We start from the raw sequence: 13,171 nt of genomic DNA, 5'->3' as shown, positions 1-13,171 counted from the left end.
AGATATTTTAGCACTAAGGCCCGAGGGGGTGTGGTATATGGCCAATATACCACGGCTAAGGCCTGTTCTTAGGCACCATGCATTTGTGGTGTAATTAATTAGGTTCAGTAAAAATACATGTTTTGTCATACCCGTGGTATACGGTATACCACGGCTGTCAGCCAATCAGCATTCAGTGCTTGAACCACCCAGTTTATAACTTGTAATATAGCACATTGATACCAGTGAACATCATGCATTTTTGTGCAATAGTTAAATGCTATATCAGTTTCTGAATGGTGTTGTGTAAATGAACACTAGACCTGTGTCACCAGGTCTAGTGGTTTATTTCTGTTTTGTTATATTTTTCTACTAAGGCTGTTAGCAAACAGCTGGCCCATGTTTTTCTTGTAATACTGGTAATGAATAGTACTGTATCATCTCTATCAGCTCCCTGTATGACTATTGTAATGAGTTCCTGAGTGTAATTCAATCATAAGAGGGCCCTGCTGTCTGGGGGGAGGGATATCACTAACTGATTTTTTTTGAAGGGGTAGAAAATAGAAGTGCTATCGTTCAGACAGCTGCTCTCCAGGAGGCATTGGCTGGCTGACTGGATAAGGGTGACAGTGGGTGCAGTGGTTAGATATGAGGTTGGAGCATGCCCAGGGCCTAACGTAAACACAGGAACATTCCGAGACTGCCTACAATGGATGTAAACTCACAGTCGGTTGTGTTTAAGTTGAGTCATATTAAGTACAAAGGCCCTGCATAGTCAACATGGTTACAAAATGTACATGTTAAATTGTTGTGGATTGAAAAAAAGGTAGGTATGTTAAATAAGGTTTTTGTGTAATATATACAGTTGAAATCGGAAGTTAACATACACTTATCTTGGAGTCATTAACACGTTTTTAAACCACTCCACAAATTCTTGTTAACAAACTATAGTTTTGGCAAGTCAGTTAGGACATCTACTTTGTGCATGACACAAGTAATTTTTCCTACAATTGTTTAAAGACATTATTTCACTGTATCACAATTCCAGTGGGTCAGAAGTTTACATACACTAAGTTGACTGTCTTTAAACAGCTTGGAAAATTCCAGAAAATTATGTCATGGCTTTAGAACCTTCTAATAGGCTAATTGACATAATTTGAGTCAATTGGAGGTGTATCTGTGGATGTATATCAAGGCATACCTTGATAAAAGAAATCAGCCAACACCTCAGAAAACAATTGTAGACCTCCACAAGTCTGGTTCATCCTTGGCAGCAATTTCCAAACGCCTGAAGGTACCATGTTCATCTGTACAAACAATAGTACGCAAGTATAAACACCATGGAACCACGTAGCCATCATAGAGCTCAGGAAGGAGACGCGTTCTTTCTCCTAGAGATTAATGTACTTTGATGCGAAAAGTGCAAATCAATCCCAGAACAACAGCAAATGACCTTGTGAAGATGCTGGAGGAAACATGTACAAAAGTATCTATATCCACAGTAAAACGAGTCCTATATCGACATAACCTGAAAGGCCACTCAGCAAGGAAGAAGCCACTGCTCCAAAACCGCCATAAAAATGCCAGAGTATGGTTTTATATTATTCTTAACGATTTCGCAAAACCAGAAAAAAAATCAACTATGTCTGTGAAACTATATATTCACAATATGATGAATGAATTGTTGTTTATTTGGTAGCATTGCATTCTGTAACTGATTTTACTAATTGCCTTAGTACTGTACAAAGAGGTGCACTATTTGATAGATTCACCCGCTCCCCCTACCTTGGGCTTCCAGTGGGGAGACCTGAGGTCAACCTACCCACGCATCCCTCCCCATCTCGTACTTCTGAGTGGGAGACCTTCCCAGGCAGTAGCCTGCCTAGCTCACAAACTAGAATCAGGGCTCCTACTCCGACAAGGTTGACATAATATCGTTGACGTGCCATGCAAATGAGCGATCGAAAGCCGATCGTGCAAATGTCAACAATCCGAATGTTTTTGTGCGGGCGCCACGTGCTGCCCCCGGGAAGATGCCGTCCTGGGCGGCTGCCCATGTCGGCTATACCTACATCCGCCACTGCTAAAGGAATAAATTAATCAAAGGTGGCATGTCTCATTGGGTCACCGTAGGGCTACGTGAGAGTGCATGACAGTTGAAGAAAATTAATTTCATGGCTGTTTGTGTAACAGCTTCCGTCTCTTTCCTCGCCCCAACCTGGGCTCGAAGTAGGGACCCTCTGCACACATCAACATCAGTCACTCACGAAGTATCGTACCCATCGCGCCACAAAAGCCACGGCCCTTGCAGTACAAGGAGAACAACTACTTAACGTCGCAGAGCGAATGACGTCACCGATTGAAACGCTATTAGCGCGCACCACCGCTAACGAGTTAGCTATTTCACATCGGTGACATTTGCATAGATGAATGTTTAACCTCAATACACATCCATCGATGCTCTAGTTGATTTTGGTGTGTCTTTCAGTCATGGTGCGATTCATTGTTAGTATTTTATCAACGCCTTCATAACTAACTCAATTGACTATCATTATGTTTAAGTCATCTCGTGCTGAATCAGGACGGTTGCATCTCTAAATGTGAAGAGGGGTTTCTATTATTTGATCAAATCAAACAGACCAGGGAGGGGTGGCTCATTCATTTTAATGTGTAATACTTTGGTAACATCATCTAACTCATTAATTGAATTCCTAACATGACTTGTCTTTGTTTCTTTGGTTCATCCTCTGCTCTCCTGCTGTGGAATGCACTATCAGGTCAAAGTAAGTATAAAGGGTGAGAAGATATCAAACGTAGAGAAACCTGACCCTGCATGTACAGTGCATATCGTAAGTATTTACACCCTTGGGTTTTTTCAAAATGTGTTTTGTTTTACAAAGTGGGATTGAAATGGATATAATTGTGATCTACACAAAATACCTCAATGTCAAATTAATAAGAAAATTCTATAAATATTTCCAAATTAATAATACAAAAATAGAAAACCATTTGTTAAGTATTCACCCCTTTTGTTATGGCAAGCCTAAATAAGTTCACTAGTCCAAATTTGCTTAACAAATCATGGAATAAGTTGCATGGACTCACTCTATATGCAATATTAGGGTTAACCTGATTTTTGAATGACTACCCCATCTCTGTACCCCTCACATACAATTATCTGTAAGGTCTCTCATTCGAGTAGCGTATTTCAAGCACAGATTCAACCACAATGACCAAGGGGGCAGTTCCAATGCCTCACAAAGAAAGGCGCCAATTGGTAGATGGTTAAAAAAAAAAGCAGACACTGAATATACATTTGAGCATGGTAAAGTTATTAATTAGGCTTTAGATGGCCTCCAGAGTGACACAGTGGTCTAAGGCACAGCATCGCAATGCTAGCTATGCCACTAGAGATTCTGGGTTTGAGTCCAGGTTCTGTCGCAGCCGGCCGTGACCTGGAGACCCATGGGGCGACGCGCAATTGGCCCATCGTCGTCTGGGTTAGGGGAGGGTTTGGCCGGGAGGGATGTCCTTGTCCCACCGCGCACTAGCGACTCATGTGTCGGGCAGGCCCAGTGCACGCTGACACGGTCACCAGGTGTACGGTGTTTCCTCCGACACATTGGTGTGGCTAGCTTCCGGGTTAAATGGGCATTGTGTCAAGAAGCAGTGCGGCTTGGTTGGGTTGTGTTTCGGAGGACGCACGGCTCTCGACCTTTGCCTCTCCGGAGTCCGTACGGGAGTTGCTGCGATAAGACAAGACTGTAACTACCAATTGGATACCACGAAATTGGGGAGAAAAAAGGGTAAAATAATAAAATGGTGAATCAATACAACCAGTCACTATAAAGATACAGGCGTCCTGCCCAACTGAGTTGCTAGCAGAAGAAGGAAACCGCTCAGGGATTTCACAATTTGGCCAATAGTGATTTTAAAACAGTAACAGTTTTATGGCTGTGATGGGAGAAAACTGAGGATGGATCAATAACATTGCAGTTACTCCACAATACTAACCTAAACAGAGTGAAGGAAGGAAGCCTGCACAGAATAAAAAATATTCTAAAACTTGCATCATGTTTGCAACATAGGACTAAAGTAATACTGCAAAAAATGTGCCAAAGGAATTAACTTTTTGTCCTGAATACAAAGTGTTATGTTTTGGGAAAATCCAACACAACACATCACTGAGTACTACTTTACATATTTTCAAGCATGGTGGTGGCTGCATCATGTTATGAGTATGCTTGTTATCGGCAAGGACAAATAGAAACAGAATGGAGCTAACCACATGTAAAATCCTAGAAAACCTGATTCAGTCTGCTTTCCACCAGACACTGAGAGACATTCATTCACCTTTCAGCAGGATAAGAACCTACAACACAAGGCCAAATCTACACTACAGTTGCTTACCAAGATGATATTAAATGTTCCTAAGTGGCCTAGTAACAGTTTTGACTTAAATGTACTTGAAAATCTATGGCAAAACCTGAAAATGGCTGTCTAGCAATCATCAACAAACAACTTGACAGTGCTTGAAGAATTTTGATAATAGTAATGGGAAAATATTGTACAATCCAGGTGTGGAAAGTGAGACTTATGTGAGACCTACACCAAAATACTTGCAGCTGTCATTGTCTGCCAAAGGTGTTTCTAACATGTATTGACTCATGGGGGTGAATACTTATCTAATCAAGATATATTAGTGTTTAATTGTTCATTAATTAATTATTTGTGTTACATTTTTCTTCCACTTTTACATTAGAGCATTTTGTGTCGATCAACAAAAAATTACAAAATTCATTTTAATACTACTTTAAAACAATAATTATCCAAGTGTGTAAATTATATGCACTGTATGTCCCACCGTAGAAATTTGTGACTGTCAACATTAATTCATTCACTTATTTGTCATAGAATAAAGTTTGTGGTGGATGCTAGACAAAAAAAAAATGAATCAATGAATTGATCAATCCGATGGCGCTTGAGCTTTCTGGGCCTTGTTGAGTCCACAGACACTATGACTCCAGGAACAAGATAGGCCAAGATTTGCTGCAGTATCACAGCCTCTTTGTCTATTTTGGCCCGAGAAGGCTGTCTTGTTTGTACTGTAGATATTTGATGTAAGTGCATAGCACGTTGTTGAGTGTTTATGTGAGTTGTCTGGACCCAATCTTTGTGCTGGATTACTGTAGCTCTGTGTGCATGGAACCTTGTGTTCACAGCCCAGGCTAGTGCTGAGAGCTGTGAGTTGACGTTGGACCAAGTTCTGCTTGGTCTTATACACACAAAGCATGCGCTACTGGAGAGTCTGTTTTCAACTGTTGCAGTAAGGTATGTCTAATGCTTCCCTTTGTGATAGTACCTTGTTTTTTACAAAATAATTTCAAACAATAATTTCAATCATGATGAATTTGACCATCCTACTGTAGCTTGCTTTATCACACCTGTTGTATCTATGCTGCTGATAGCTTGTTCCATGTTCAGTGCTTGTTTCGGGTCAACACTCCATGTTGTCCATTTCATTGCATAATTTCCTGAGTAATGTACTTGAATAGCTTCTGGGAAACAAAACGTAATGTAGAAAATGACGTAATAAAAGTGCACATTTCAACTTAGTAACTACCTTTGAAAAAACAGGGTGGGTAACACCTATGTGTTTCTGCCAGAGACCGATGAGCATATGCTTGCCTTTGCGGAGAAAGTCTTTGCATCGGAGACCAAAGGTGAGGGCGTCCGTGATGAGATCTCCATGTTTGAAGTGCAAGATGACTGTCCCATCCTCCAACAGGAAATGGCCCACCATCTGCACACCGATGAAGATACTGACAAACGGTGGGTAGTAGTTCCTAAATATTTTTTCTTCTTCATGTGAACTGTCCAACAATGGTATCAGCCTTTGCCTTACCACTAAATCCACTGTTTGCCTGTCCCTCCTCCCCCTCCCCCTCTGTAGTAAGAAGAGACAGGAGAAGTGTCGCACCATCACTTTACCGTCGTCAATAAGTGACCAGGCCAGGAAGGTGCTGGCCCCTGTGGCGAATGTGTTGTTGGACATACCAACCTACCTAGAAGTGCCTGACTTCCAGAGAGTGGCCATCATTGGAGACTATGCCTCTGGGGTATTATATCTTAGCTATGTAGCCTACATTTCCCTTTTATCCAGGTTAGTCTTATGGAGATCAAATCTCCTTTGGAAGAGAGACCTGGTTCAAGATGTCAGCGGGGTCGAACATGATGGACCCTGCTCATGAATCAAATCAAACTTTATTTGTCACATGTGCCGACTACAACAAGTGTAGACCTTACTGTGAAATGCTTACTTACAAGCCCTTAACCAACAGTGCAGTTCAAGAAGAGTTAAGAAAATATTTACCAAATAATCTAAGGAAAAAATAATAAAAATTAACACAATAACATAACAATAACGAGGCTATATACATGGGTTACCGGTTAGAGGTAATTTGTACATGTAGGTAGGGGTGAAGTGACTATGCATAGATAATAAACAGCAAGTAGCAGCAGTATACAAAATAATTGGGGGGGGGGGGGGGGGGGGGGGGTCAATGTAATAGTCCGGTGGCCATTTGATTTATTGTCTTATGGCTTGGGGGTAGAAGCTGTTAAGGAGCCTTTTGGTCCTAGACTTGGTGGTGATGCAACCGATGGGGCAGCTGTAGAACTTTTTGAGGATCTGTGGACCCATGCCAAATCTTTTCAGTCTCCTGAGGGGGAAAATGTATTGTCGGGCCCTGTCTTGGTGTGTTTGGACCATGACAGATCGTTGATGATGTGGACACCAAGGAACTTTAAACTCTCGACCCGCTCCACTACAGCCCCGTTGATGTTAATGGGGGCCTGTTTGGCCCGCCTTTTCCTGTAGTCCACGATCAGCTCCTTTGTCTTGCTCACATTGAGGGAGAGGTTGTTGTCCTGGTACCACATTGCCAGTTCTCTGACCTCCTCCCTATAGGCTGTCTCATCGTTGTCAGTGAGGCCTACCACTATTGTGTCGTCAGCAAACTTAATGGTGGTGTTGGAGTCGTGTTTGGCCATGCAGTCGTGGGTGAAAAGGGAGTACAGGAGGGGACTAAGTATGCACACCTGAGGGGACCCTGTATTGAGGATCAGCGTGGCAGACGTGTTGTTGCCTACTCTTACCACCTGGGGGCGGCCTGTCAGGAAATCCAGGATCCAGTTGTAGAGGGAGGTGTTTAGTCCCAGGGTCCTTAGCGATGATCTTTGTGGGCACTATGGTGTTGAGCTGAGCTGTAGTCAATTAACAGCATTCTCACATAGGTGTTCCTTTCGTCCAGGTGGGAAAGGGCAGTGTGGAGTGCGATTGAGATTGTGTCATCTGTGGATCTGTTGGGGCGGTATGCAAATTGGAGTGGGTCTAGGCTATCCGGGAGGATGCTGTTGATGTGAGCCATGACCAGCCTTTCAAAGCACTTCATGGCTACCGACGTGAGTGGGCGGTAATCATTTAGGCAGGTTACCTTCGCTTCCTTGGGCACAGGGACTATGGTGGTCTGCTTGAAACATGTAGGTATTACTGACTCAGTCAGGGAGAGGTTGAAAATGTCAGTGAAGACACTTGCCAGTTGGTCCGCGCATGCTTTGAGTACACGTCCTGGTAATGCATCAGGCCCCGCGGCTTTGTGAATGTTGACCTGTTTAAAGGTCTTACCAAGAGCGTTATCACACAGTCATCCAGAACAGCTGGTGCTCTCGTGCATGCTTCAGTATTGCTTGCCTCGAAGCGAGCATGAAAGGCATTTAGCTCATCTGGTAGGCTCGCGTCACTGTGAAGCTCACGTCTGGGTTTCCCTTTGTAGTCCTTAATAGTTTTCAAGCCCTGCCACATCCAACGTGCGTCAGAGCTGGTGTAGTAGGATTCAATCTTAATCCTGTTTTGACGCTTTGCTTGTTTGATGGTTCGTCTGAGGGCATAGCGGGATTTCTTATAGGCGTCCGGATTAGTGTCCTGCTCCTTGAAAGTGGCAGCTCTAGCCTTTAGCTTGATGCTGATGTTGCCTGTAATCCATGGCTTCTGGTTGGGGTATGTACTGTGGTCACTGTGGGGACGACGTCGTCGATGCACTTATTGATGAAGCCGATAACTGAGGTGGTATACTCCTCACTGCTGTTGGATGAATCCCGAAACATATTCCAGTCTGTGCTAGCAAAACAGTCCTGTAGCTTAGCATCCGCGCCATCTGACCACTTCAGTATTGAGCGAGTCACTGGTACTTCCTGCTTTAGTTTTTGCTTGTAATCAGGAAGATAGCATTATGGTCGGATTTGCCAAATGGAGGGCGGGGGAGAGTTTTCTATGCATCCCTGTGTGTGGAGTAAAGGTGGTCTAGAGTTTTTTCCCCCTCTGTTTGCACATGTGACATGCTGGTAAAAATTTGGTAAAGCTGATTTAAGTTTGCCTGTATTAAAGTCCCCAGGCACTAGCAGCGGCGCTTCTGGGTGAGCATTTTCTTGTTTGCTAATGGCCTTATAGAGTTGGTTGAGTGTGCTCTTAGTGCCAGCATCGGTCTGTGGTGGTAAATAGACAGCTACGAATAATATAGATGAGAACTCTCTTGGCAGATAGTGTGGTCTACAGCTTATCATAAGGTACTCTACCTCAGGCAAGCAATACCTCGAGATTACTTTAATATTAGACATCGCGCACTAGCTGTTATTGACAAAAGACACACACCACCACCCCTCGTCTTACCAGACATAGCTTCTCTGCTCTGCCGGTGCATTGAAAATCCCTCCAGCTCTATATTATGTACATAGTAACATATTATGTACAGTACAGGTCAAAAGTTTGGACACAACTACTCATTCAAGGATTTTTTCTTTATTTGTAGTATTTTCTACATTGTAGAATAATAGTAAAAACTATGAAATAACACATATGGAATCATGTAGTAACCTTTTTTTTTTTTAAACAAATCAAAATATACTTTAGATTCTTCAAAGTAGCCACCCTTTGCCTTGATGACAACTTTGCACACTCTTGGCATTCTCTCACCCAGCTTCATGAGGAATGCTTTCCCAACAGTCTTGAAGGTGTTCCCACATATGCTGATCACTTGTTGGCTGCTTTTCCTTCACTCTGCGGTCCAAATCATCCCAAACCATCTCAATTGGGTTGAGGTTGGGTGATTGTGGAGGCCATGTCATCTGATGCAGCACTCCATCACTCTCCTTCTTGGTCAAATAGTCCTTACAAAGCCTGGAAGTGTGTTGGGTCATTGTCCTGTTGAAAAACAAATGATAGTCCCACTAAGCGTGAACCAGATGGGATGGCGTATCGCTGCAGAATGCTGTGGTAGCCATGCTGGTTAAGTGTGCTTTGAATTCTAAATAAATCACAGCAGTGTCACAAGCAAAGCACCTCCACACCATCACAACTCCTCCTCCGTACTTCATAGTGGGAACCACACATGCGGAGATCATCCGTTCACCTAATCTGCATCTCACCTGGCGGTTGGAACCAAAAATTTCAAATTTGGACTCATCAGACTAAAAGACAGATTTCCACCGGTATAATGTCCATTGCTTGAGTTTCTTTGCCCAAGCAAGTCTCTTAGTCTTATTGATGTCCTTTAGTTGTGGTTTCTTTGCAGCAATTCGACCATGAAGGCCTGATTCACGCAGTCTCCTCTGAACAGTTGATGTTGAGATGTGTTTGTTACTTAAACTCTGTGAAGCATTTATTTGGGATGCAATCTGAGGTGCAGTTAACTCTAATGAACTTATCCTCTGCAGCAGAGGTAATTTTGGGTCTTCCTTTCCTGTGGCGGGCCTCATGAGAGCCAGCTTGATCATAGCGGTTAATGGTTTTTGCAACTGCACTTGAAGAAACTTTAAAAGTTCTTGAAATGTTCAGAATTGACTGACCTTCATGTCTTAAAGTAATGATGGACTGTTGTTTCGCTTTGATTATTTGAGCTGCCCTTGTCATAATATGGACTTGGTCTTTTACCAAATAGGGCTATCTTCTGTTTACCATCCCTACCTTATCACAACACAACTGATTGGCTCAAACGCGTTAAGAAGGAAAGACTTCCACAAATGAACTTTTAAGAAGACACAACTGTTAACTGAAATGCATTCAAGGTGACTACCTCATGAAGCTGGTTGAGAGAATGCTAAGAGTGTGCAGAGCTGTCATCAAGAATCTCAAATATAAATATATATTTAGAATTTATTAACTTTTTTTTTGCTTACTACATGATTCCATATGTGTGATTTCAGAGTTTAGATTTTTTTCACTATTATTCTACAATGTAGAAAATAGTAAAAATAAAAAACCCTGGAATGAGTAGGTGTGTCCAAACTTTTGACTGTTACTTTATGTTTGTAAACTCACCATTAAAAATACCATAGTGATTGAGTGTCCATATAGCTTTTCCATGATATTTGCATTCTACTAAGTAAACCTCCAATTGTTCCCAACTATTCCACCCGCTAAAACCCCTCCCCATCCCAATTTGGGTTGTCATCCCAGTGACCGGCAGACCACGCCCATCCCCCCGTATCCCAGGGCCCCGAGAGACCTGGACCCATCCTTCGAAAAGAGCACACAGTGCCACCCACAGAACAGAAGCAGATCAACTGCCAAAAGCTTTTCCATCGTCCTCACTTCGATTTGCATTATATATAGCTATTAAAAAATATATCTAACATATTTAAATTTCCATAATTAACAAAATAATATGCGTAATAATGTAGGCAGTTCATGCAAAGGATTGTTACCTATAACTAGGATTGCCATTGCAAAGCTATGCATATTTAGCAAGCAATTATTATTTTTGCAAACAATTATGGGGATTCATCCTATATTGTCCCTAACATCATTACCCCCTAGCAACAGATGTGGGACACACACAGTCAACCCCTTTCCCCCACAAACAACCATAAGCTCAGATGCTCAACAGCTGTTCCATCCCTGAGCTTTGATGCCTTCATTATTATTCTACAATGTAGAAAATAGTAAAAATAAAGAAAACCCCTGGAATGAGTAGGTGTGTCCAAACTTTTGACTGGTACTGTATGTCTCCACCTCCCTCTCTCCTCAAATAGCAGAAGAATTAAGTCTCGTTGACCCTGTTTACATGTTGTGGAGCAGTGTCCTTATTGACGGGTTGAACTGAGCTGGATGTTGGAGGAGTAGCATGGCTGCCCATGGCCCTGGGTGTGAACTTGACCGTTATGGCTAGTATGTGTCTCTGGGTCATTGACCTCCTGTAGGGAAATCTCCTCACATAAATAGATCCCTCTAGACTGGAAAATAAGAGCCCAGCAAAGGTCGTCTGGGTTTAAATTTCAGTAATGTGACTCTGACATTTACAGAGAGAAATCATTAGGAGGTGGAGCTTGCTTATCAAACTGCTTGTTGCTCACTTTCCCAATTTAAGCACTACTACATAATCCACTTATGAATATTACATAATCATTTGGTCCATTGTGAACGACCGATAACTTGCTGACAATTATCCATTTTAGTTAGATCAGTGATTACTTCAAGGAATGGAGGGGTGGAGCGATGCATTGGAACAGGGCCCTTATTACATCATTCCCCTCTCTACTCTTAGGTGACCATGGACGACTTTGAGCTGTCCTGTAAGGGCATGTACCGTGCTCTAACCATCAGAGAGAAGTACATGAGGCTGGCCTTCCAGCGCTTCCCCCTCACCTCATCCCAGTACCTGAGGGAAATTGAGGGAGAGCCCTTTAAGCCTGAACACACAGTGCAACCAGGTATGCAGACTAGGCTGACAAGTTTGAACATAATAGAGAGGGCATGTCTGGGATACGCATGCAGTAGTTTTTCGTGTCAGACTATTACTGCCAGTGGTGGTTCTAGCTTGTATGGCTCCCTGGCCGAACCCCCCCTATATAAATATAAAAATATATACAAAAATAAGACTCATTAATATCAAAAAGAAACAACAAAGACAAATAGAAACAAATCTGTGTTGATTTGGCACTCGAGCATCAATACATTACCCATCCCCCAACACTGTCAACCAAGAGTCAAGACTAAACCAATTCACCTTGGTGGTGTGCAGACTGGTTTTATATTATTCTTAACGATTTAGCACAAACCAGAAAAAAATGCAACAAAGTGAAACTGTATATTCACAATATTATGAATGAATTGTGGTTTATTTGGTAACATTTCGAAGTGTGACTTTTTACGAATTGCATTAGTACTGTACAAAGTTAGAGGTGCGCTATTTGATAGATTTCCTCGCTTCCCCTACCTTGGGCTTCCAGTGGGGAGACCTGAGGTCAACCTACCCCCTCCCCCCTCCCCATCTCGTACTTCTGAGTGGGAGACCTTCCCAGGTAGTAGCCTGCCGAGTTCACAAACTAGAATCAGGCCGCCTACTCCGACCAAGGTTAATTGACCCACAGTCCCACACGGTGACATGATATCATTGACGTGATGTGCAAATGAGCGATATAAAACCGAATGCGCAAATGTCAGCATTTAATTTTTTTTTGTGCGGGCACCCCATGTCGCCTATACCTAAATCCGCCACCGATTACTGCCAAGAAAGTGTCTAACAGCTAACATTTTGTTTCCCAGTCTTCACATCGCCACCCAAGAAGGGCGAAGACCCCTTCAACACCAAGTGCTTGCCTGAGAACCTGAGCTGGGTAGCCCGTATGAAGGACGGTGTCATTTATACATACAAAGACGCGGCAGCGGCCGACCAACACAAACCCATAGAGAACATGCCTGCCCCTGACTACATCACCTTCATTGACGACATGAACTTCCTCATCGCTCTGATTGCACAGGGCCCAACGTGAGTCTTACTGCATGACTAGCTAATGAATTGTTAACGGAATATGTGATGCCCTATACCCGTTACAGCTTGGCTAATGGAAAGCCTCGAAATGAATTTTTATTGGCCATAGTTTCTTCGTTCTTGATTCAGTAAAACGTGTATTTTATAAATGTCTGTGTCCAGTTGCAGGTGGTTCTCCAAAAAACAGAATATTCAGAAAGATATTAAATCCACGTTTTGGATCGAGTAATTGGCCTCTTGGATGTGTGTAGATCTTTGTTTTGGTCACACTGTGTGACGCGCTCTCATCTACTTCTACGCGTGACTGCGGCCGCATCTCATAGAAACAACTAGTTCCTGCAAAGATGTTGGGAAATGCAAGATCT

General features: G+C 42.7%; 1 protein-coding gene across 2 annotated transcripts in view; it reads left to right on the top strand.

Moving 5' to 3' along the window:
- The window catches only part of ampd1 (adenosine monophosphate deaminase 1), a 32,723-nt gene that overhangs the window by 1,912 nt on the left and 17,640 nt on the right, over window positions 1–13,171 (top strand). The window contains 5 exon segments of one of the 2 annotated variants that reach the window (NM_001141677.1): window positions 2,757–2,762; window positions 5,646–5,811; window positions 5,933–6,098; window positions 11,580–11,745; window positions 12,581–12,803. In NM_001141677.1, the coding sequence (NP_001135149.1) occupies window positions 2,757–2,762; window positions 5,646–5,811; window positions 5,933–6,098; window positions 11,580–11,745; window positions 12,581–12,803 (727 nt within the window). 2 annotated transcript variants of the gene reach the window in all.

This window comes from Salmo salar, chromosome 15 (assembly GCF_965601325.2).
Source record: "Salmo salar chromosome 15, fSalSal1, whole genome shotgun sequence".
NCBI lineage: Eukaryota > Metazoa > Chordata > Actinopteri > Salmoniformes > Salmonidae > Salmo > Salmo salar.
The sequence above is the reverse complement of the archived record's forward strand: the minus strand, read 5'-3'. Positions and strand labels throughout refer to the sequence as shown.